This window comes from Oryctolagus cuniculus, chromosome 21 (genome assembly GCF_964237555.1).
Source record: "Oryctolagus cuniculus chromosome 21, mOryCun1.1, whole genome shotgun sequence".
In the NCBI taxonomy this organism is placed as follows: domain Eukaryota; kingdom Metazoa; phylum Chordata; class Mammalia; order Lagomorpha; family Leporidae; genus Oryctolagus; species Oryctolagus cuniculus.
In genome coordinates, this window is record NC_091452.1 from 22,634,320 (window position 1) to 22,655,026 (window position 20,707).

Genomic DNA, 20,707 nt, shown 5'->3' on the forward strand with positions numbered 1-20,707 from the left:
CAAAATGGGGACACAAGAGGACTTCAGTTTTTCTCCTCTAAAAGGGGGATGAGAGGGTGGGGTACTGCAGGCGCTGGCGGGCTGGCGGGGCGGATCCTGCGGGGTTTGGGGTACGGAACCTGCACAGACGTGGAGAAACGAAGGTCCCCCACAACACTCGTACAGGCCTAGCAGATTCCAGTCCTGACTGCGCCTGGGACCGCGACCCCCGTGTAACGCGTGGGAGGCCACCTCACAGCCCGCACCCTACCCTCAGAGAGGCCACGCGGGCTCAGGTGAGCACCTGGCGGGCCTCCTGGCGGGGGCGCCCTGGACCCCCGGGGCTCCTTCCGGGTTGGCGGCCGCGGCGGCGCAGGGGGCGGGGGGCCGCGCCGAGGGGCCGGGCGCGGCCGGGAACGCGCGCCCCCGCCCCCCGCCCGCCTCCTGCCGCCGCGCTGCGCACCAGGCTCGGCGCGTCCGGGGCGGCGGGCGGCGGGCGGCTGCGGGCGGCGCGGGCGGGGACGCCAGGCTGGGGGCCGCGCGCGGAGGGCGCCGGGCGCAGCATGGGCGGCCCGCGGGCCTGGGCGCTGCTCTGCCTGGGGCTCCTGCTCCCGGGAGGTGGCGCCGCGTGGAGCGTCGGGGGAGCTCCGTTCTCCGGACGCAGGTAAGGGCGCCCCCTCCCCCGCCTCTGTGCCCGGCCAGCCCGGGCTGGGGGCACCGCGGAGGGGTGCCGGGCACACACACACCCACCTGGGGCCGAGCCCGGGGTCGCCCTCACGCGCAGCCCGGGTGAGGGCAGGGACCCTGGCCACCCCCCTCCCCAGCGGGGGCTGGAGCCCGCAGCCCCCTCTTCAGCCCGGGCACTCGAGGAGGGGGCCCAGGGAGGGCGAAGCCCCCCCGGACCTGTGTCGCCCTGGCCCACGGCCCCTCCCCCTGCACATGGGAAAGGCCCCGACTCCTTCCTCCTCCCCCAGCCCCTCTTTCGGGGACACCCCGCCCCTGCTCCTGGCCTATTTTGTACCCCCAGTTATTTCTTTCCCTTGGAATGACCGGGGTGGAGTCCCGCAGCCCGGGGTGGGGTGGTGGTCAGCGTCCAGGCTCCCCTGGGATCTGACGTTTGGGACGGAGACAGATGGAGCCTGTGTCCATGCGCTCCCCTCCCTGTCCACCATGAGCTCATCACATCCTGAGTGCCCCCATTCAACAGAGGAGCAAACTGAGGCTCCGGTGAGAACTGATGTCAATCTCCTAGGCTCACGGCCGCTGGCGGAAAAGCTGAGATTCAGATTTGTCGTTCTGGCCCCGATGACCGCGTATGGACCTGTCCTGGCCCCTGGCCCCAGCTGCAGCCCCTGCCCCTGCTGGGGTCCCCTCCAAGGGCCAGCGCGTTGTCCAAGGCAGACAATGTGGACTCGCCAGGCCTCTGCAGGCCTTTTCATCCCATTCAAAGGCCTGCCCGGCCCCCGCCCACTATGGCCTCAATTCTTTAATTCTTTTCAGAAATGCCCTTTCTCCGTGGTCAGAGGCCAGCACGCCCCTGCTGGTCTGTGGGAGCAGGTGACATGTGCAGGACTGGAGGATGGAGGTGGCCAACGTTATCAGAGGCCGCAAGAGCGGTTGTCTGAGACAGGGGTGGACGTGTGGCAGGTGTCACAGCCGCCACCTACGGCGTGCTGACCACCGCTGCCCTGCACCTTACCCCTCGCTTCCGGAATCTTTGTAACTGCCCTTGGAGGCCTGGTCTCTATGCAGAGGCGGATGCCAGGGCCCAGAGAGGGGCTGTGTCCTGCCCCCCGCCCCCGCCTCCTGGGTCCAGATGCCGCCCTGACACAGACTGGGAACTGGGAATGGGAGTTGAGCTTGAGGCTGGACTCCCTTCTCCACGGTTTCCCAGGAGGGAGCGGAACGGTGGCTGTCGGCAGGTATCTGGTGCTCACTGGGGCCTGCCACCCTGTCTGGCACAAAGGCCTGGGGATAAAGGGGACCGAGGCCTCCTGGGGCAAGGTGGCCTCCCTGTCCAGGCCCGCAGAGTCCCAGATCCGGAGGGAAGGAGGGGACCGAGGGAGTCAGCCTTGGGGGCTGGGGACAGTTTGCAGGTCACGGGTATCGGTCTCTGGTTAGCAGAGTCCTTAGAAAGGGGTTTAAAGCCTGGCTCTGTCACCCCCTTGCTGTGTGAGCTCAGTGGGTTGTTTCATAGCCGCGGGCCCCAGCATCCCTTGTCCCCTGCCCGAGGGCTGCTGTGAGAGTGGACGGTCGCCTGTGGCCAGCACCAGCGCAGGGCTTGGGTTCGGTGGCTCCTGCCGTCTCCAGTGCTGAGTGCGGGCAGGACCCGGAGGCAGGGGAGGTCTGAAGTCGCAGGCTGCCGGGACCTCCCCTTGTGGCCCCGTCCCAGCGTCACTGGAGACAGCATGGGGACGTCAGCCCCCAGCCCGGTGCCCCCGGCACCCCTTGGCAGCCGAGGGAGAGGCAGAAAAGGAGCTTTGTGTCTGGGGAGGGGGAGGCCCCGGGCAGGCATCCAAGGGGCCGCCCCCAGCCCCAGGAATGTGGTGAGACTCTGAGACCCCCGGAACCTGGGTGCCCAGGGGCCATGCAGGGCGGCCTCGGCTCGCCCCGGGCCCTGCCAGCCCCCAGTCCGGCTGCCGGCCGCTTCCTGCCCTGGCGAGGCCCCTCCCAGCCTGCATCCCCAGTTCTCCTTGCTTATCTCAGCACCTGGCTCTGTCACCCCAGGCCCCTAACCCCTGTAGGGGGGGCAAGTCCTGGGGTCAGGGAGAGTGGAGAGCTCTGAAAGGAATGGCCTCTAGCCCATCCCTGCTCTCCGCCTGCACATGTAACTTGGGCAGGCCTTCCCGCCCCGGCCTCAGTTTCCCCTTCTGTAAGATGCAAAGTCTGACAGTCCCGAAGTCGAGGGGAGAACCTTGTGAAGCGGGTATCGTGCTGGGGACCCCCAAATAAGTCCCAGGGACGCCCCGGAACCGCAGCCGCCAGATGCGGGGTTGGGGGGTGAGTGGGGACGCTGTCTGGGCTATGGCCCCCACAGTGCAGGAACCAGAATTCCCAGCACACGCTGTGCTGAGCGGTTTCGGTGAAGCCTGCCCCCGCCCGCAGACGTCCTCACAGCCCCATTTGCAGACGGACAAAGTGAGGTGCGGAGAGGGTCAGGGCCTCGTCCAGGGTCACTGATTTAAGAGGCAGCGGAGCCGGGGACTGGAACTTGGCCCCCAGCGCAGGGTTCTGGCTCTCGTCACCCTGCCCCCACCCGCCCGGCCCCGTTCTTTCCTCTGGTTTTCCTAACGGCCCTTGGCCCCAGGCCCGCCTGGCTGCCTCCCGCAATTAGCCCCTATCGCTGTTCCGGATCGCAGCCCAGGGACTGTGCAGACAAAGTCCCCTGGGCCCCTCGTGGCAGGGGCCGGAGGGTGGGTGTTGGAGGGGGACCCTGGGCGGGGGGTGGCTGGTGCTAGGCTGAGCTGGTCTGGCCTGTTTTCTCCCCTCCCAGGGGCCTCTCAGGTCCCAGGAGGTGCTGAGTGGGCAGGAGAGCAGGCCAGGGAGACAGGTGTGGCCCCGCCACAGCCCCTGCCATGGCTGGCCGGGGCAGCTCCTCTCTAAGGACACAGTAGTCCTGGGGCCGGCAGGGATCCAGGCACTGCGCTCACCTCCGGGAGCCTCGCTGCTGGCTCCTTTGTCTAGGGCCACAGTTGGTTCGCAGTCATTCAGTCATTCAACAGACATCCCTGAGCGCCCTGTACTGACTTGGTCCCTGCCCCAGCACCGGGCAGACAGAAGAGCTCAGGGCTCTTGTGAGTGGCTGAGGGCGCCCCCTGGGGATGTTCCACCCCGCCTGGGCCCAGGACCAAGGAGGAACAGGTGGGACTGAGGAGGAAGGGCGGTAGGGAAGGGGTTTTCCCAGCAGAGGTCGGGATGGGGGAGGTGACGAAGGATGCGGCCGGCAGGGCTTGCGGGGGGGCGGTGGGGAGCCACGGCGGGCTGCGGGTTCCACCTGGGCGATAGCGGCATTATGTCTTACTAATTTATGTTAAGATTTTATTTATTTATGTGAGAGGTAGAGCTATAGACAGAGAGAGGGAGAGACAGAGAGAGGTCTTCCATCTGCTGGTTCACTCCTTAAATGGCCACAATAGCCAGGGTTGGGCTAGGTCAAAGCCAGGAGCCAGGAGCTTCATCTGGGTCTCCCATACAGGTGCAGGGGCCCAAGCACTTGGGCCATCTTCTACTGCTTTCCCAGGCCATAGCCGAGAGCTGGATCGGAAGAGGAGCAGCTGGGACAGGAACCGGCGGCTCATATAGGATGCCAGTGCCACAGGCAGAGGCTCAACCCACTAAGCCACAGGGCTGGCCCCTTCTGTGTTTTAGAAGTCTCCTGCTGTCCCGGGAGAGCAGACAGAGGGGCAGGAGGGCGGTCGACCTTGGCCATGACCCTGGCTTATGCTGGAGGCAGCGGGGCTGGGTCCTCCAGGCAGGGGGATTAGGGGTGGTGGAGGGGGTGGGGGGGCTGACTGGAGCCCCCTGGCCCGAGTGTCCCCTCCTGTCTGCTTGCCAGCTGCCATGTGCATGTCTCCTCAGCCGGGAACTCAGAATCTCGCCCGCGAGCGGTAGGCGGGAGAACCGGACAGCGGCCAGGGCGCGGAGACTTTAATTAAGGAAGAAGAGGAGAAACTTGTTTTCTCTGGGCCCTGCTGGTGGAAGCTTGCAGGGTCGTGGAGAGTGGCAGGGCCGCCTCCCCTGGCCCGGGCCGCAGCGGGCACAGTGTGTGAGAGCACATGGCCCTGCGTGTACCTGCGTGAGCACGGGCTGGAAATGGTGGTGACGGGCCTGTGTGGGGGAGGGGTCTGTGTGTGCCCGCGGCCCTGCGTGTACCTGTGTGAGCACAGGCCGGAAATGGTGGTGACGGGCCTGTATGGGGGAGGGGTCTGTGTATGCCCGTGGCCCTGCGTGTGCCCACGTGGGCAGAGATCACAACCTCAGCCTGCCTGTGGCCCCGTGAGAGCATGTGTGTGTGTGTGCGTGTGTATGTGTGTGTGCGTGTGTGTGCTTGTACGCGCAGACACACTGGCAGGGAGGAGAGTCCCTCACAGCCCTGCTTTGGCCAGTCTGGGTCCCGTGAGTGTGTATCCGGGTGAACACATGGCATGCACATGCGTGTACCTGGACAGCCGTGTGTCTGCGGGCGTGGACTTGGGTGCCGGGAGAATGGTCATTTCCATGGCCGCGTGTCCTGCTCAGTTTGTCTGGGCTCTGCGCTTCTGTGGGTCTGCGCATGGGCACACGTGTGTGTGTGTGTGTGTGTGTGTTGTAGGTACACCATGTGTGCGCGTCTGTGTGTGATATGCACATGCATCCGCGTGCGTGGGAATTGCGTGTGTCTTTACGCATGCGTGCACCAGCATGGAGCGTTCCCTGCGTGTCCACGTGCCTGCAGCTCCGCTCTGCCCAAGGCCATCACTCCCCAGAGAACACCCCCAGGCTGCAGGGAGCCTCTGAGCCCTGGAGCTTGTTCAGCAGGGAGGAGCCCCAATTCCCATCCATTCCCCCTCCAAACAGACCCCCAGAGGCTCAGAGCCACAGCTCTGAGGTCCAGGAGACCCTCGGCAGAGGCACACACAGAGAGAGACGGGAGAAGAGAGTTGATTCTTCCACCCGTCGGTTCACTCCCCACACCAGACAGGGCTAGGCCAGGCCACAGCTGGGAGCCCGGGGCTCAGTTCGGGCCTCCCCCACTTGGGGACAGGGACCCAAGGACTTGAGCTGTCGCCTGCCGCATCAGCAGGAAGCTGGGGATAGAATGCAGACCCAAAACTCGCACCTGGGCACCCCGCTTAGGGTGTGGCCTGCCCGCGGCGCTGAGACCCGCCCCCTTTCTTATTTTACTGGAAGTGCAGTAACTGCATCTGTTGGCTTGTGCCTGCTTTCCGCCTGTTCGCCCCGTGTGGTCCTCAGATCAGCACACGGACACCTTGGGTCGTGTCGCAGCGCTTGTTTTCCGTGTCTGAGCAGCCCCGTAGCCGTTTGGGCTGTTCCCCGTTTTGTGCTGTTCCCGGTGGTGCTGCAGTACCCACCGTCCCCTCCGCCGTGGCCCAGGCCGCCCACAACTCAGCCGAGCTCCTGCTGCTCCGTGGGCGCGACGGCACGGTCCCCTCTCCCTGCCTGTGCCCCCGCGGGCCTTTGCCCAGGCTACCTCCTCTTCCTGGACTGATTCTGCTGCGACCCCAAAAGGGAAAGGACTCCCCCAGGGCCCCGTCCCGCTCTGAGCAGCTGCTGGGCGCTGGCCCCTCCGTGACAGCCGGGACATTCCAGGCGCTCAGTGGCCCACGGCCCTGCGCGGGGTCACGGGCCCTGTGTCTTTGCTGGGGCTGGGGGAGGAGGAGTGGTTTCAGGTGACCCTTCTCAACCCACCAGACATCCCCAGGTGGCCTCAAGCCCCAGGTCAGTAGGTTCCCAGGCCGGGGCCTTAGCAGAGCCACAGACCGTGGGGAGGAGATGGGAGGCGTCGGAGGCCAGGCTGGGCCGTCCACACTGCTGGGTTCAGAGCCACCTCCGTGCCACACGGCGCTTTGTCTGCATCTTCTGGGGCCTCAGTTTTCCCTGCAGAAAATGGGTGGAGGGAGGCGCCTCGCTGGCTCACCACTGGGGGATGGTGTGCATACCCTTAGCATACAGTAAGCACCCAAGACGTGCCGTGCAGTGTGTTAGTTGGCATTTGGAAAAGTCGGTCCTCCGTGCCTGGGACATTGCACGTCCCAGCTGTCACAGCGAGGGCGCACGGGGATGCGTGAGACCTGGCTTCTCTCAGAGGGCACGCAGGGACCCCCGGCTTGCTCCAGCCTGGCAGGTGTGAGGTGCCGTGGGATCCCAGGAGGGGACCCTCCGGGTCTGCCGAGATGGGGGCGAGAGTAGTCAAAGACAGAAGACGGGGGCAGCAGCCCAGCTGGCTTCCAAGTGGGGAAGTGGAGGGAGCGGGCTCCAGGCAGCAGGCTGGGTTCGAGAAAGGCCTGGCGGCGAGGGCTCCAGGCCAGGTGCGGGCTCGGGACATCCCGACCGCTGGGGAGCGGCGAAGCAAGGGCGAGGCATGGCCAGGTCAGGCTGGGAGGCAGGAGGCCATGGCGGCCCCCAGGGGTCTCGGGTAGAGAGCTGAGGTGCCCCGGCCCCTCGGCCCCTGCAGCTCATTCCCGATACCTCCCGAGAAGCACCGGTGTGCCACGGCATCCGCCCCCAGCCACGGACAGCTCAGAGACCCCCCACCACGCCCCAGGGACCTCCCGGAGTTCAGGGCTCCCTGGCTGGAGCACACGGAGCCGTCCTCCCAGCGTCCTGTCTTTGGGCCTGTTTCAGGAACTGGTGCTCATACGTGGTGACCCGCACCGTCTCGTGCCACGTGCAAAATGGCACCTACCTCCAGCGAGTGCTGCAGAGCTGCCCGTGGCCCATGAGCTGCCCGGGGAGCAGGTGAGTGAGGCCGGGGAGAAGAAGGCGCTGATGGCACTTGGGCGGGGACACCACGCGGGCAGCGGCATTGGCCCCCTGCCACTCGCAGCCCCTCTGGAGGAAACCTTGGAGGGTTTCCCGGGGGAGGAAGCCACCTTTCCCTCACTTCTGCACTCAGTGAGTAGTCACTGCTGGGGCCGGGTCAGTCCAACCTGCAGAGGCCTCGTGAGACCCAATTCCTGAGACCTGACTCCTGGCATGAAGCAGGAGACAGACTCCACAGGTGCCCAGGATCCCAGAGACCCTGGGTTAGCATCCCCCACCCACACACACACACACCCTGCCTAGGGCGTCCAGGGCATGGGATGGGATGTGGGAGACCCAGGCTGAGCGGGGCCACCTGGCACTCTTTCAGCTACAGGACCGTGGTGAGACCCACGTACAAGGTGATGTACAAGACGGTGACCGCCCGCGAGTGGAGGTGCTGCCCTGGACACTCGGGGCCCAGCTGCGAGGAAGGTAGGATGGCCCAGCTGGCCCGCGGAGGCCTGAGCCGGGGGCTGCCTGCCTGCCTCCCGCCGGGGCACAGCAGTGGTACACGTGTCCTAGTCTGTGGAAGCCACGTATACAGTGCACTCACACAGACACCTGCTACAGGGCTGCGTGTGTGACGTGGCTCGGACAAGGTCCCCCCCGGCTTCTCCAGGCCCCTGGGGGGACTTCACACTTGCAGCGTCACCTGACTTTTTTTAAGATTGATTTATTTGAAAGAATGGCAGAGGGAAAAGGGAGAGACAGACAGAGAGAGATCGAGAGAGAGGGAGATCAATCTTCCATCTACTGGCCCATTCCCCAAGTGCCTGCCCCAGCCAGGGCTGGACCAGGCTGCAGCCAGGAGCCAGGAGCTCCATCCTGGTCTCCCACGTGGGTGGCAGGGACCCAGGTACTTGAGCCGTCGCCCACTGTCTCCCAGGCGCATTAGCAGGAACGCTGATCAGAAGCGTGGAAGAGCTGAGACTCGAACCCGCGCCCATAAGGGATGCTGGCGTTGCAGGTGGCGGCTTGACCCACTGCACCATAGCACCAGCCGTGTTTTAGGTCACATCAACCCAGCTGTTTGCTCCCAGCTTAGGGAAAGCCCGCCGGGAGGTTGGGCAGTTTGTGGTTAGAGCGGAGAGCCGTGCCGGCCAGTCTGTGGCATTGGGGGAGGCTCAGGAAGGTGACGGCGAGTCAGGATCGGAGCCCTGTCTGCCTGGCTCCGCCCCAGGGCCTCAGCGGGCCCCTCTCACTCCACCAGCCTCCGGGGTGGATCAGGCTGAGCAGCCAGCAGCGGCACCTAGGAGGCATCCTGGACAGGGGCAGGCTCGCAGGCACTGAGGGGCCCCCAAGCACCCGGCCCAGAGGCACCTCCCAGGAGGGGACCTGCCAGGCCCCCAGGCAGCCCCAGAGCCTGAACCCCAGGAGGTTTCCAGAGCCCAGACGGTGGAACGCACGTGGGTGCTGTGGGTGCCAGCAGGAGCCGCCACTCCCCGGGAGATTCACACACCTCCCTCTCTGGGCCCCTTTCACAGATGGGACGACCTAGAGAGGTGGCGTGGAGGGCCCAGTGTCACACGGGGGCAGGCTGGGGCGCAGAGCTCCGTGGGAAGGAGGGGGAGGGGCAGCCGTGCGGCTGGATCAAGGCTGGGAGGCAGAACAGTGCCCTCCCCTCCCTGGTGGGAGAAAGGGGAGGGCGGAAGGGCCCCGGGGCAGATGGAGACCCAGCCAGGAGGGACACCTGCCAAGGAGGCCACAGAGCAGCCCGTGGCCAGGAGGGGCGGGGCCCTGGGGTGCGAGGGCTGCTCCCAGACAGAGGCCACTGTGTCCCTGGCTCCCCTCCTGAGGGCGTTTGGCGCAGTGGGTGAGAGTAGGGGGCAGGTGTAGGTGTGGGCAGCACCTGTGCTCTTGCAGCCAACCTCACATCCGGGAACCAGGCCCAGCGCTGGGGCTCTGCTCTTCGTGACGAAGGGGCGGTGCTGGGGCCAGGCCAGGGCCCCTGCAGGGCCTTCAGGTCAGGGGCTCTCCAGGGCTCCCTGCGCCAGGCCAGCTGTGTGGCCTCGGGCCGGGGACTCCTTGTGCATTGTGCAAGTCCTTGTGCAAGGGCACGGCTCACTCAGGGGGCGCCTCTCCCAGTGTGTGTGCGTGTATGCGCGCGTGCTCGTGCACGTGCACCTGCTGCAGCCTCCCCCTCCCCACGGAGCCTCAGTGTCCTCACCTGTGAGATGGGCAGGGTCCTGGGGTGCTTCCCTGGTGAAATGAGCGGTAAGGCCCGCAGGTGGCGTGGCAGCCCGAGGCGGGCACTCCGCGATGGCCGACGGGACGGGCTCAGAGCTGAGGCAAGGGGAGCGGGTGAGCTGGTGCCCAGGCCCGAATGTTCTAGAAAACGTCTCTGCTGGGGCCCGGGGTTGGCAGGGGGAGGTGCTGCGGGTCCCTCACGGGCTCTGCCCTTCCTCCCACGGTTGGGCTCTGGCCGGGCGTCCCCAGCTGCTTCCCCTGCTGGTCACTGCCCCGGCGGCCTTTCCAGCACTGTGGACTGACCCTGTGGCCACAGAGCTGCGTCATCGGGCCACAGAGCAGGCTGGGGCGACCCAGAGGGGGAGACGGGACACCCGCGGTGCCGACTTCAGCCCTGGTCCCCTTGTTCTCCATCTGGAAGTCCAGTGGGATCGAGATGCAGGCACCAGGCCTGGCACCTGCTAGGCGCTCCATAAGTGGCTTGCTCTCCTCTCTGCCACCTGGGCTGTGGGTTCTTAGTGAGGCTGGCAGGGCTCCCTGACACCGCCCCACCCCCCGCAGCCTCGATGTTCTCATCTGCAGCATGGGGGTGTTCACTCTGTGATGGTGAGCGGTGATGGTCTCAGTCAGTGTGCACAGCCACCCACGAGGAGGGGGCTGGTGTGGGAAAGCATAGGCTCAGAGAGGTGCGGGGACGAGCCTGGGGTCGCCCAGCACGCAGGAGCCAGGGGGAGACCTGTGTGACCAAGTGCAGGGCCTCGGAGCCGGCTGGGGCGGGGTGGCTGGAAGGCAGGGAGGGGGCCCAGGCGGGGCTCGCACCTGGCCACCTGCTCATCGGAAGCAGTGAGCAAGGGAGGATCGAGGCCAACAGGGGCAGGCAGAGGGAGCGCACGATGAGGGCGGGCAGAGCCCCAGGTCAGGGCGCGACCTCTGACACCTGTGTCGCTGCCTTGGCGGCATCCCTGGGGACAGATCTCTCACCTGTCAGCCACACTGTGCAGGTGATAGAAGTCAGGCTCAGAGAGGGTGTGGGTCTCACACCAGGCCACACAGCAAGTGAGGGATGGCGCTGTTTCTCCCCAGGGCTCTGATGTGAGGTGTGTGGGGTCCCACCTGCTGCAGATCTCCCACAGGAATAGTGACAAGAGCAAGCTGTCCTGTGTGCTGTGTCTGAGGCTCCTGGAGCCAGGCCGCTTCCGTGTGCAGCAGCCAGGTGGGGCGCGTTTAGGCTGGCCGGAGGGTCTCAGCCCAGCCTCTCCCACATAGAGAGTGGGACCAGAGTCTCCCGGCTTCCCCAGCCCCACGGGCCGGGGGATCAGGTCTCCTGTTGTCCTCGGCACACGTGGCCCTCCCTGTCCAGAGCCCTCCCGGCCCCCGGTGTTCATCCTGGGAGACCCGAGCAGGACCACGTGCCTCGGCTCACACAGCAAGACACCCCGAGATCGAGCGAGAGGGAGGCGCCAGCCCGCGCCCGGCCTGGGCCCCCGGCCTCGCCCCCCTCCTGGCCGGGTGCTACCCGCACACATCCCGCGCTGTAACCAGGGGCCACGCTGCTGTTTTCCTTGGCGGGTTGCGAGGCCCGAGGGTCGAACAGCGCTGGCGTCACCTGCCTCCACCACCCATGCGCTCGCGGCACGCCCTCCTCCCTGGCCCACAGGGCACAGCCCGCCCCAGGCAGCCGTCCTCGCCTATCTGCAGTGCCTGGCACGGGCCTAGCACAGAGCGGGTGCCCAGGGAGCTCTGCCCGCCTGGAGGAGCGGCAGGCTGGACCCACACTGAGGCTTCCCGGAGGTCCTGGGGCGGGGGGGGCCGGAGCTCCTAGCCCCAGCTCTGACCCTGACCCTGCTCAGGCCACCGGCTGGCCGGCTCCAAATATTTACATTTGCAAAGCAGATTCCCACAGGAGACCTGCACTGGGGCATGGGTGACTGCAGCCCTGCGGCCTGCAGTCGGTCGCTGAGCCTTGCGGGCCTGGAGGGGTCGACTGTGCAGGAGGTAGCCCCCCGCCGCGATCCCCCCCCCCCAGCCAGCCCCGGAAGAGAAGTAATGGCAGTGAGCCCAGACACGCCCCTCCCCCTCAGCACCCCCATCCCTGTTTAGAGCAGGCTCCAAATCCCAGCTGCCCCACCCCCAGTCCTGCTGTGTAGACAGAGCAGTCCTGCTGTGTAGACAGAGCCTCCCCTCTGCAGGCCTCAGAGTTGTCATCTGTGCCATGGGTGTCACGAGGGCCTGGCCAGAGGGAAGAGGAGTTGTTTTCTCTCTCTCTCTCTTGTTTTTTTTTTTTTTTTTTTTTTTTTTTTTTTTTTTTTTGGCGGGGGGACAGGACTAGAAACTGCACATAGTATTGCATGGAGGTCGAGACAGGAGTGATGAGAGCTGGGGTGGGGGGGCTTTGGTGCCAGTAAGTGTTCTGGGCTGTCTGGGAAGGCTTCCTGGAGGAGGAGACATGTGAGCGGCAGCTGTGGGAACTGGGGGAGGGCTTAGGAGTGGGTTGTGAATGTGAGTGTGGGGGTGCGGGGAGCCCCCCCAGCTGCTCCGGGAATGAAGCTGGGGTTTGTGGTCCTGGGACCAGCTGGCAGCCCCCAGCCTTCAAGGGTGTCCTGGGTGGGTGGGGGTGGCGTGGGGAGGAGCCCTCTGGGAGGGGCCACCAGGCTGGCAAGGGGGCTCCCTGGGGTCTGCTTCAGCTTTCTCAGACTAGACTCCATCCCCCAAGTCCTGATGTCTTGCTTACTGACGACTTCTCTGCTAAAGGGCCTTTTTTTTTTTTTAAGATTTATTTTACTTATTTGAAAGGCCAAGTTATAGAGAGGAAGAGACAGAGAGGTCTTCCATCCGCTGGTTCACTCCCCAAATTGTTGCAGCAGCCACGACTGGGCCAGGAGCTTCTCCTAGCACTGGGGCCATCTTCCGCTACTTTCCCAGGCACATTAGCAGGGAGCTGGATCGGAACTGGCGCCCATACAGGATGCTGGCAGCTTAGCCCGCCGCGCCACAGCACTGGCTAAAGGGCCATCTTGTGACTCGGTGTGTCCTGTGGCACTTCCACCTCCTCATCAGGACGTTAGGGAGTTTCGAGATAACGTTTATGGATCCTGATTCCAGAACCAATGTTTTCTGGTCCTTTTGGACAGCTGCGTTATTTCTGGACCTATCTTTTGTTTTTTATTGAAAAACATTACTTTAAGCCCTGAGGTCTGCACTGCTGGTCAGGCTAGGTCTCATGGGCTTCTCAAGTTCTCTGTAGCTCCTGGTAAAGACATTGAAGAATTTCTAACTACAAGATCACTGATTAATAACTCGGGGCCAGCCTAGTGGGAGGTTGGAACAGTTACACTCATGTAAAAGACAATGTGTGTCTGCTGTCCACATTATTTTGGATTTTTTTAAAAATGTGTATTTATGTTCATCTACCTGAAAGACAGAGATTGATCAATCTACCATCTGCTGGTTCACTCCCAAAATGGCTACAATAGCCGGGGCTGGGCCAGGTCAATGCCAGGAGCTTCTTCCGGGTCTCCCACATGGGTGCAGGGGCCCAAGGACCTGGGCCATCTTCTACTGCTTTCCCAGGCCATAGCAGAGAGCTGGATCGGAAGAGGAGCAGCCGAGACTCGAACCGGGGCCCATACGGATGCCGGCACTGCAGGTGGTGGCTTTACCTGGCTTTACCTGCCATGCCACAGCACTAGCCCCACAGGTTCACTTTTTTTTTTTTTAATCTTTTTTTTTTTTGACAGGCAGAGTGGACAGTGAGAGAGAGAGACAGAGAGAAAGGTCTTCCTTTGCTGTTGGTTCACCCTCCAATGGCCGCCGCGGCCGGCACGCTGCGGCCAGCGCACTGCGATGATCCGATGGCAGGAGCCAGGTGCTTCTCCTGGTCTCCCATGGGGTGCAGGGCCCAAGCACCTGGGCCATCCTCCACTGCACTCCCTGGCCACAGCAGAGAGCTGGCCTGGAAGAGGGGCAACCGGGACAGAATCCGGCACCCTGACCGGGACTAGAACCCGGTGTGCCGGCGCCGCTAGGTGGAGGATTAGCCTAGTGAGCCATGGCGCCGGCCTAACAGATTCACTTTTAATTGTTAATATTAAAATTTTTCCTAAACATGTATTTATTTATTTGAAAGAGTTACACAGAGGGAGACAAACAGAGGTCTTCCATCTGCTGGTTCACTCCCCAAATGGCTGCAATGGCCAGGAGCCAGGAACTTCTGGGCCTCCCACTTGGGTGGCAGGGACCCAAGCAGTTGGGCTGTCTTCTGATCAGAAGTGGAGCAGCCAGGACTCGAACTAGCTGCTGGATCCAGGCATCGCAGGCGGCAGCTTTACCTGTTTTGCTACAGCACCAGCTCCTAAAATTCTCCTTTAAAAAAAAAAAAAAAAAAAAAGAGGCCGGCGCCGCGGCTCACTAGGCTAATCCTCCACCTAGTGGCGCTGGCACACCGGGTTCTAGTCCCGGTCAGGGCGCCGGATTCTGTCCCGGTTGCCCCTCTTCCAGGCCAGCCCTCTGCTGTGGCCCGGGAGTGCAGTGGAGGATGGCCCAGGTGCTTGGGCCCTGCACCCGCATGGGAGACCAGGAGAAGCACCTGGCTCCTGCCTTCGGATCAGCGCAGTGCGCCAGCCGTGGCAGCCATTGGAGGGTGAACCAACAGCAAAGGAAGACCTTTCTGTCTGTCTCTCTCTCTCACTATCCACTCTGCCTGTCAAAAAAAGAAAAACAGAGATAGTCTTATTTTAATTTAATGTTTATTTTTCATGTACTTGAAAAGAGGAGTGACAAGGAGAGCTCTTGCATCCACTGGTTCATTCCCCACGTGCCCACAATAGCCAGGGCTGGGCCAGGCCGAAGCCAGGAGGCAGGAGCTGCATCCGGGTCTCATGTGGGTGACAGAGACGCAAGTACGTGAGCCGTTGCCTGCTGTCTCCCCGGGTGCACGAGCAGGAGCTAACCTGGAAGCGGAGGAGCCGGTGGGGGCTTGACTGCTGGCATCCTAAGCAAAGCTTAAGCTGCTGCCCCGTGACACCTGCCCCCGTGGGATTTTGCCTTTTATTTCATTTGCTTGCTTGAAATGTGTTTTCTTCCCATGACCCCTACCTTCCTCCACCCAAGTTCTGAGGCCCTTGAGGTCTTAGAGGGTGCCGGACACCTTTTCAGGCTGGGGGCCTGACAGACAAGGTCCCTGTGCAGGGCGGGGTGGGGGGTGAGGTGGTGCAGGGGAGACTGGGGAGCCAGTGCAGCCAGTCCCGTGGCGGAGGGCACAGAGCGCCGTGGAAAATGATCGCAGGGTGGCGGGGTGGGCGGGAAGAGGCTCGCGCTTCACCACAGGGAGAACCCGACTGTAGAGCGGGCGCCATGGCTGCTGCTTTGGGTCAGCTTCCTGCGGAGAGAAACAACGTTTGCCTGGCAGCAGGCAGGACTGACAATGGTTTTGGGGGTTTGGGGTGGACGGTGGGGAGCTTTCTTCCCAGGGGCCGCACACCTGCTGGTTACTGCGCCTTCCTGCTGGGCCCTTCCCCACCCCCAGCCCCAGGAAAAGGAGAGGCCAGGTCCTGGAGTCAGGTGGGCCTGGGTTCACAGCCAGACCTGAGAAGCGGGGTTGCATCCCAGTCACTCGTCCGTTTAGCCAAATGGGGGATGGAGGAGAATTAGAGCTGAGTTGCTCTAAAGCGGAGGTGACACCAGCACCCAAGGAGTACCGAGCGAAGCACCTGCCATGCTAGGTTGGAGCTGGGCTGTGTCAGGGACTCAGCAAGGGGCGTGGTTTGCAGGAGCAACACAGGCCCAGAGCCCCCAGTCCCGAGTGCACCCTCTTCCATCCCGGGGCCACACAGACCTCCTGGCCCCCAGGGAGCGCGTGCGAGGGGTGCAGGCCCGGCCTGAGCGAAGGCCCCGTGGTGGGACCGGAGCAGGGCCTGGCAGCCTCCCGGCTGGGGGCTGGCCAGAGGGCCCCGTCTGGTTTGAGTTCTCGGCGCCTCTTGCTCCCTGCATCAACCCACAGCCTGGCCCCGAGCTGCCAGGCCCGTGCCTTATTTGGGTCCTGTCTCCCCCCTCCTAAAGAAGACACTTCATGGCCTTAAAAGGCAGGCCCGGGGGGCCAAGGGGGGCAGGAGCCCCTCCAGCTGTGTGGAAAACCAGGCCCCCAAAGCTGGAGCAGCCCAGGCTTGTGCGGGGGCGGGGGCTCCTGGAAGCAGCAGCCGGCTTCCCTCTGGTCTTCATTTAAAACCAGAACTGGAGCCACTTGGCTCTCTTCTTACCAAGTAGGGCAGGGACGGCGATGGCCAGGGCCGCCATTTATTAAGTACCTACTGTTTACCCAGCCCTTTGCACACGTCACCATCATCTGGCCCCGCACAAGCCTGGGAAACGTGGGGGCTTTAGAATCCCCTTGTAGAGATTGAGAGAAAAGGCAGGGCAGGACGTGGAGGTGCTTTCAGGTCTAGGCTCCCCCCTCCCCGACCCCAGCCTCATCCACAGCCCCCTTCCCACTGCCCTGTGCTCTCACCAACCCCATCAGGCGGTCAGCTTGTTCCAGTTCAGCCCCCTTCATGCTGTGTGACCCAGGTAAATTGCCGCACCTCTCTGGGGCTTGGTCTCCCTCCGATCAGAGGGGAGGAGGAATCCCCCTTGGGGCTCTGGAGAGGCAGGGAGGGCTCAGGGCTGCCAGGCTCTCACCCCGGCGTCCTCAGTTGCAGGCTCCTCTGGCGTCGTGGAGCCTGGGTGGGCAGGCAACACCATGCGACGGATGGCGCTCCGGCCCTCGGCCTTCGCAGGTGGGTCCTGGGGGCCCGCAGGGCAGCGTGGGAACTGTCCCAGCAATGGAGGGCCAAGGACAGCACCCCAGCCAAGCTCGCTCCGCCCCTCCAAGGGGAGTCGGATCTGGGCCAGGCCCCCGCTAAGACTGATGACCCCTAGGTCCACGCTCCCCACGCCCACCGCTCCTTCTATTTGAGCCTCGTGTCTCTGGACGTCTGCAGTGGGTGAGGCTTGGTGCCAGGTGCTTCTCATCACAGCCCCTTCAAACCTTTCAGCTGCCCGTGTCCCATGGGGCCTGACCGTCTGCCCCTCCCCACCCCCATCTTAAAGAGGTGGAAACCAGGGTCATAGTGGAGGGGGCAGCACCTGGCGCTTGTTAGGCACCCCCCCACCCCACCCCACCCCCGCTTGCTGTGAGCTCAGGAGCCAGCCAGGGTGAGGCTCTCCCGGGTTCTGACAGCCGCAGCTGCTGTAGGCGTCACTCAGGTATCTCGCCCACTCCAGGCTCCCTCCTGGCTTGGAGACCTCAGATGTCTGTCCCCTCCATCCCTCTCCCCCAGGGGCGGAAGGGCACTGAGGGGGAACCCGGGACCCCTGAAGCCAGCCCCAGTCTCCCGACTCCCTCCAGGTTGTCTCAACTGCAGCCAAGTGTCGGAGTTGACGGAGCGGCTGAAGTTGCTAGAAGCCAAGGTGAGTGACAGAGCCCCACCCCCACCCCGTCTCCCCTGCCCTCAGCCCTGGGCCCTTCCCTGCACCCCGACGCCCGCCCCGTCAGCCATCCCACCACGCAGCAGTGAGCTACTACCGTTACTGTCCTCGCGACTGCAGCTGGCTCCCCTCCCGTGTCCCCACCGCCAGCACCCGGGACCCTGCTCCCAGCCAAACAGCCGGGCCTGCCCTGTCTCCTGGAAGCCCAGGAAGCTGCCTCCCATCTGCCCCTGACCCGACCCCTTCTCAGCCAGATAAGCAGAGCCACCCCCAGGGCTCAGGGCTGGGTTCCCCCGCTTGCCTGTCACCTTCTTCCTTTATCTGCCCCCCACCCCCCATAATCCTGGCTTCCCAAGTTCACAGCAAAATTCCCATGGCACAGTGCCGATGTCAAGGGCACTTCAAACAGTTAGTGGCAAATGAAATCAGGAGACGTTTATTTGGGTACAAGAAACTTCTAAAAGCCATGTATGGTATTTTTCATGACTGTGTAGACTCCTCATGTGCATAGATTTCAGAAATTCTTGGCACCACGAGAAACATGTGTAATTCCATTTTCAATGATAACTTTTTGAAGTGCCCCCTTGTATTGCAAAATAAAGTTTTCAGAAATGAGGGGCAGGCACTATGGCACCCTGGGTCGAGCTGCCACGTGGGATGTCCGCATGGATTCAGTTGCCGGCTACTCTGCTTCCGTTCCAGCTCCCCGGGCAGGCAGCAGAGGACGGCCCAGGTGCCTGGGCCACTGCCACCTATGTGGGAGACCCGGCGTGGAGTTCCCGACTCCTGGCTTCAGCCTGGCCCGGCTCTGGATTTGGGGAGTGAATCAACAGATGAAAGATTCTCATTCTCTCTCTCTCTCTCTCTCTCTCTCTCTGTCACTCTGCCTTTCAACTGAAGAAGTAGATAATAAATAACCTTTTTTTTTTAAATAAAAGGTTTCAAAAATTAACAAGTAAAGCATTAAAGAAGGATCGTAAATGTAGAAATACGGAAAACCCTTTGTTTTCTGATTTGCAGAAATCACTCATGCCCCCTAGAGAGTTTATTCCTTTTTTCCCAGATTTTAATTTTTTTAATACTTATTTTTATGCATCTGAAAGGCAGAGAGAGAGAGAAAGAGAAACGCGAGAACTCCCATCTGCTGGTCCACTCCCCAGATACCCACACATGTCAGCGCTGGGCCAGGCTGAAGCCAGGAGCCAGAACTCCATCTGGGCCTCCCATGTGGGCGGCAGGGACCCAAGGCCTTGAGCCATCACCTGTGGTCTCCCAGGCGCGTTAGCAGGAAGCTGGACAGGGAAGTGGAGCAGGGCGGACATGGAGCTCGGGCGCCCTGAGCGCTGCGCCCGGTGCCTGCCCTGATTCTCTAAGCCTGCAGGGACGACATGCCCTGGCCTGCAGATCCTCCGCCCCGCTGCCCCTCCGCTGGGATCGCATCGTCAGGAGATTAGCAGGTGCACAGGTGCTAACTGTTAGCAGGGAAACTGGCAAAGCAGACAGCAGAGGGCTGTGCTCTGGGGGAGGCCCCCAGGGACACCCCCGACCTGACCCTTGGGCGGCCCCTCCAGGCCTGTCTTTCATGTCAGGGTCTCCCCCAGTTTCCCTCCCAGCGGAGTGAAAAATCCTTGAACCCCGAACCCTAGGTGCTTTAACGGGGCCAAGGGGAGCTTCAGGTGACCTTCACAAACCCGCACTGCCCAGAGGACCGCAGAGCGTGACTCGGGTGGCGGTGATGGGCAGAACAAGTTCTCTGCACCGCAGCAGAACTCGCTCACTCACTCCGTGGCGCGCACCTGCGGGCCCAGGTCTCCACCCCCCACGCCGCAGGCCCGGGGACCTCCTGCCTGCTGAGACCCCGGCACCCACCCGTGCCTGTCTTCCTCCTCCGTAGGTGGCCGTGCTGACTGTCTCAGAGCGGGCAGTGCCCCCGACCCCGGCCATCCCTGAAGACCCTGCCCCACTCTGGGGCTCCCCAGCTGCCCAGGGGAGCCCCGGGCAAGGAGGCCGCCCAGGTGAGTGGGTTGGGCTCGCAGCCCACTCCCTTGTAGCTGGATGGAGGATCAGAGAAGCGGGACTCTGGGCCCTACCCTGCCGCTGGCTCACAGCTCAGCCCCTGCCGGGCCTCGGTCTTCCCGTCCCTCCAGTGGGCCTGCGGGGAAGTTCTGCACAGAGCCTGCCCAGGCTGGAGCGGGGAGCGGGGGACTCTGCATGACTCTGACCCCTGTGTATCCCCAAACCCCAGGGCTCCCAGGAGCCAGCGAGAACGCCAGGGCCCCGTTGCTCCCTCGAGATGGTAGGTGCTGGCAGGGGGGCGGGGGAGGGGTGGGACCAGGCCAGGTCGGGGTCAGATTCAGTTCCGGAGCTACCGACCTCCTGTTCTTTGCCCCCTAGACCGAGTTGGTGCTCGGGGGCTGCCTGGCCCCACCGGTCCCAAGGGAGACACCGGTAGCCGGGGTCCAACAGGGATGAGAGGCCCACCAGGTGAGTTTCCACACTGCCCCCCAGCCCTGTTCACCTGGGGAACCCAGGTGAGGTCTCCCTTCCCCAACCCTGACACAGCCAGGGTGACCTGGCCCATTCCACCCGCTAAGCTCTCTGCTCACTCCCTGAAATGAAACCCCGGCTCAGATCTGGGCTGGGGCGGGGTCACCCATGCCTGCCCTCCTAGGGCCCCCAGACTGGAGCCAAGCAGAGGAGAAACAGCCCGGCCCACCCTTCATGGGACTAGGCCTTCTCAGGGGGTGCTGGGGTCTGGGATACCCAAGGAAGGAGCCAGACCAGCCTGGCCTGACAGAGGACAAGGGTGCTGAAGTTCATTGCTGTAGGCGGTGGGGAGGACAGGCCTGTGGACTTCAGAGCCCCAGGCTGCCTTGTGCTGCCCCCTAGAGGCCACCCGGGGCCTCCGTGCCTCCTGTGCAGCTGCAAACCCCTATGATCTCATTGTAGGTCCACAGGGCCCCCCAGGGAGCCCTGGCCAGACTGGAGCGGCAGGTACCCCTGGAGAGAGGGGGGCTCCAGGCCCACCAGGACCTCCTGGCCCTCCTGGGCCCCCAGCCCCTGTTGGGCCCCCACATGCCCGGATCTCCCAGCACGGTAAGTCTCCTTCAGGCCCCGGCAGGTTGTGGCTGGGGGGAGGGAGGCACAGAGGTTAGAGTGGGGGAGTGGCTTCAAGCCCAGGTGCTCGGAACCGCCTGGTGTCAGGCCCTCTGCAAGTCTTGAGCCAGTGCCTGGGAGTCCGAGTCCTGGCAGCCAGAAGCAGGCCAAGCCCTCGTCGTGTGCTCAGCAAGGCCCCAGCACCTCTGCCAGGAAGAGCCTGAATGTGAGCCCCTGGTCTGACCCCCACGTGCGTGCTGCCGGGGCCGGAGCGTGGAAAGCCAGCTGCAGCCCAGCCTGCCTCGTGTCTGGGTGCACGACGAGGCCCCATTCACTCATTCGCCCTCCCACTCCACCACTCATGCTCTCTCACTGGTCACTCTCCCTCTCGGGTCTGCCATTGCTCGTCTGCACAGTGGGGAGTGCTGGTGCCAGCCCCCCAGAACTCTGACACCCACAC

At 63.5% G+C, this 20,707-nt stretch overlaps 1 protein-coding gene across 8 annotated transcripts in view; it reads left to right on the plus strand.

The window, feature by feature from the left end:
• The first annotated feature begins 449 nt into the window (after window positions 1–449).
• Window positions 450–20,707, plus strand: part of EMID1 (EMI domain containing 1) — a 47,240-nt gene continuing 26,982 nt past the window's right edge. For 2 of the 8 annotated variants that reach the window (XM_070065773.1, XM_070065770.1), the window contains exons 1-10: window positions 450–643; window positions 7,324–7,437; window positions 7,832–7,935; window positions 16,165–16,251; window positions 16,377–16,460; window positions 17,072–17,133; window positions 19,046–19,166; window positions 19,397–19,447; window positions 19,546–19,635; window positions 20,101–20,247. In XM_070065773.1, the coding sequence (XP_069921874.1) occupies window positions 543–643; window positions 7,324–7,437; window positions 7,832–7,935; window positions 16,165–16,251; window positions 16,377–16,460; window positions 17,072–17,133; window positions 19,046–19,166; window positions 19,397–19,447; window positions 19,546–19,635; window positions 20,101–20,247 (961 nt within the window). In that variant the 5' untranslated portion in view covers window positions 450–542. The remainder of the gene's footprint in view (window positions 644–7,323; window positions 7,438–7,831; window positions 7,936–16,164; window positions 16,252–16,376; window positions 16,461–17,071; window positions 17,134–19,045; window positions 19,167–19,396; window positions 19,448–19,545; window positions 19,636–20,100; window positions 20,248–20,707) is intronic. The other 6 variants (XR_011385132.1, XM_070065768.1, XM_070065769.1 and 3 more) reach the window with 6 other exon arrangements.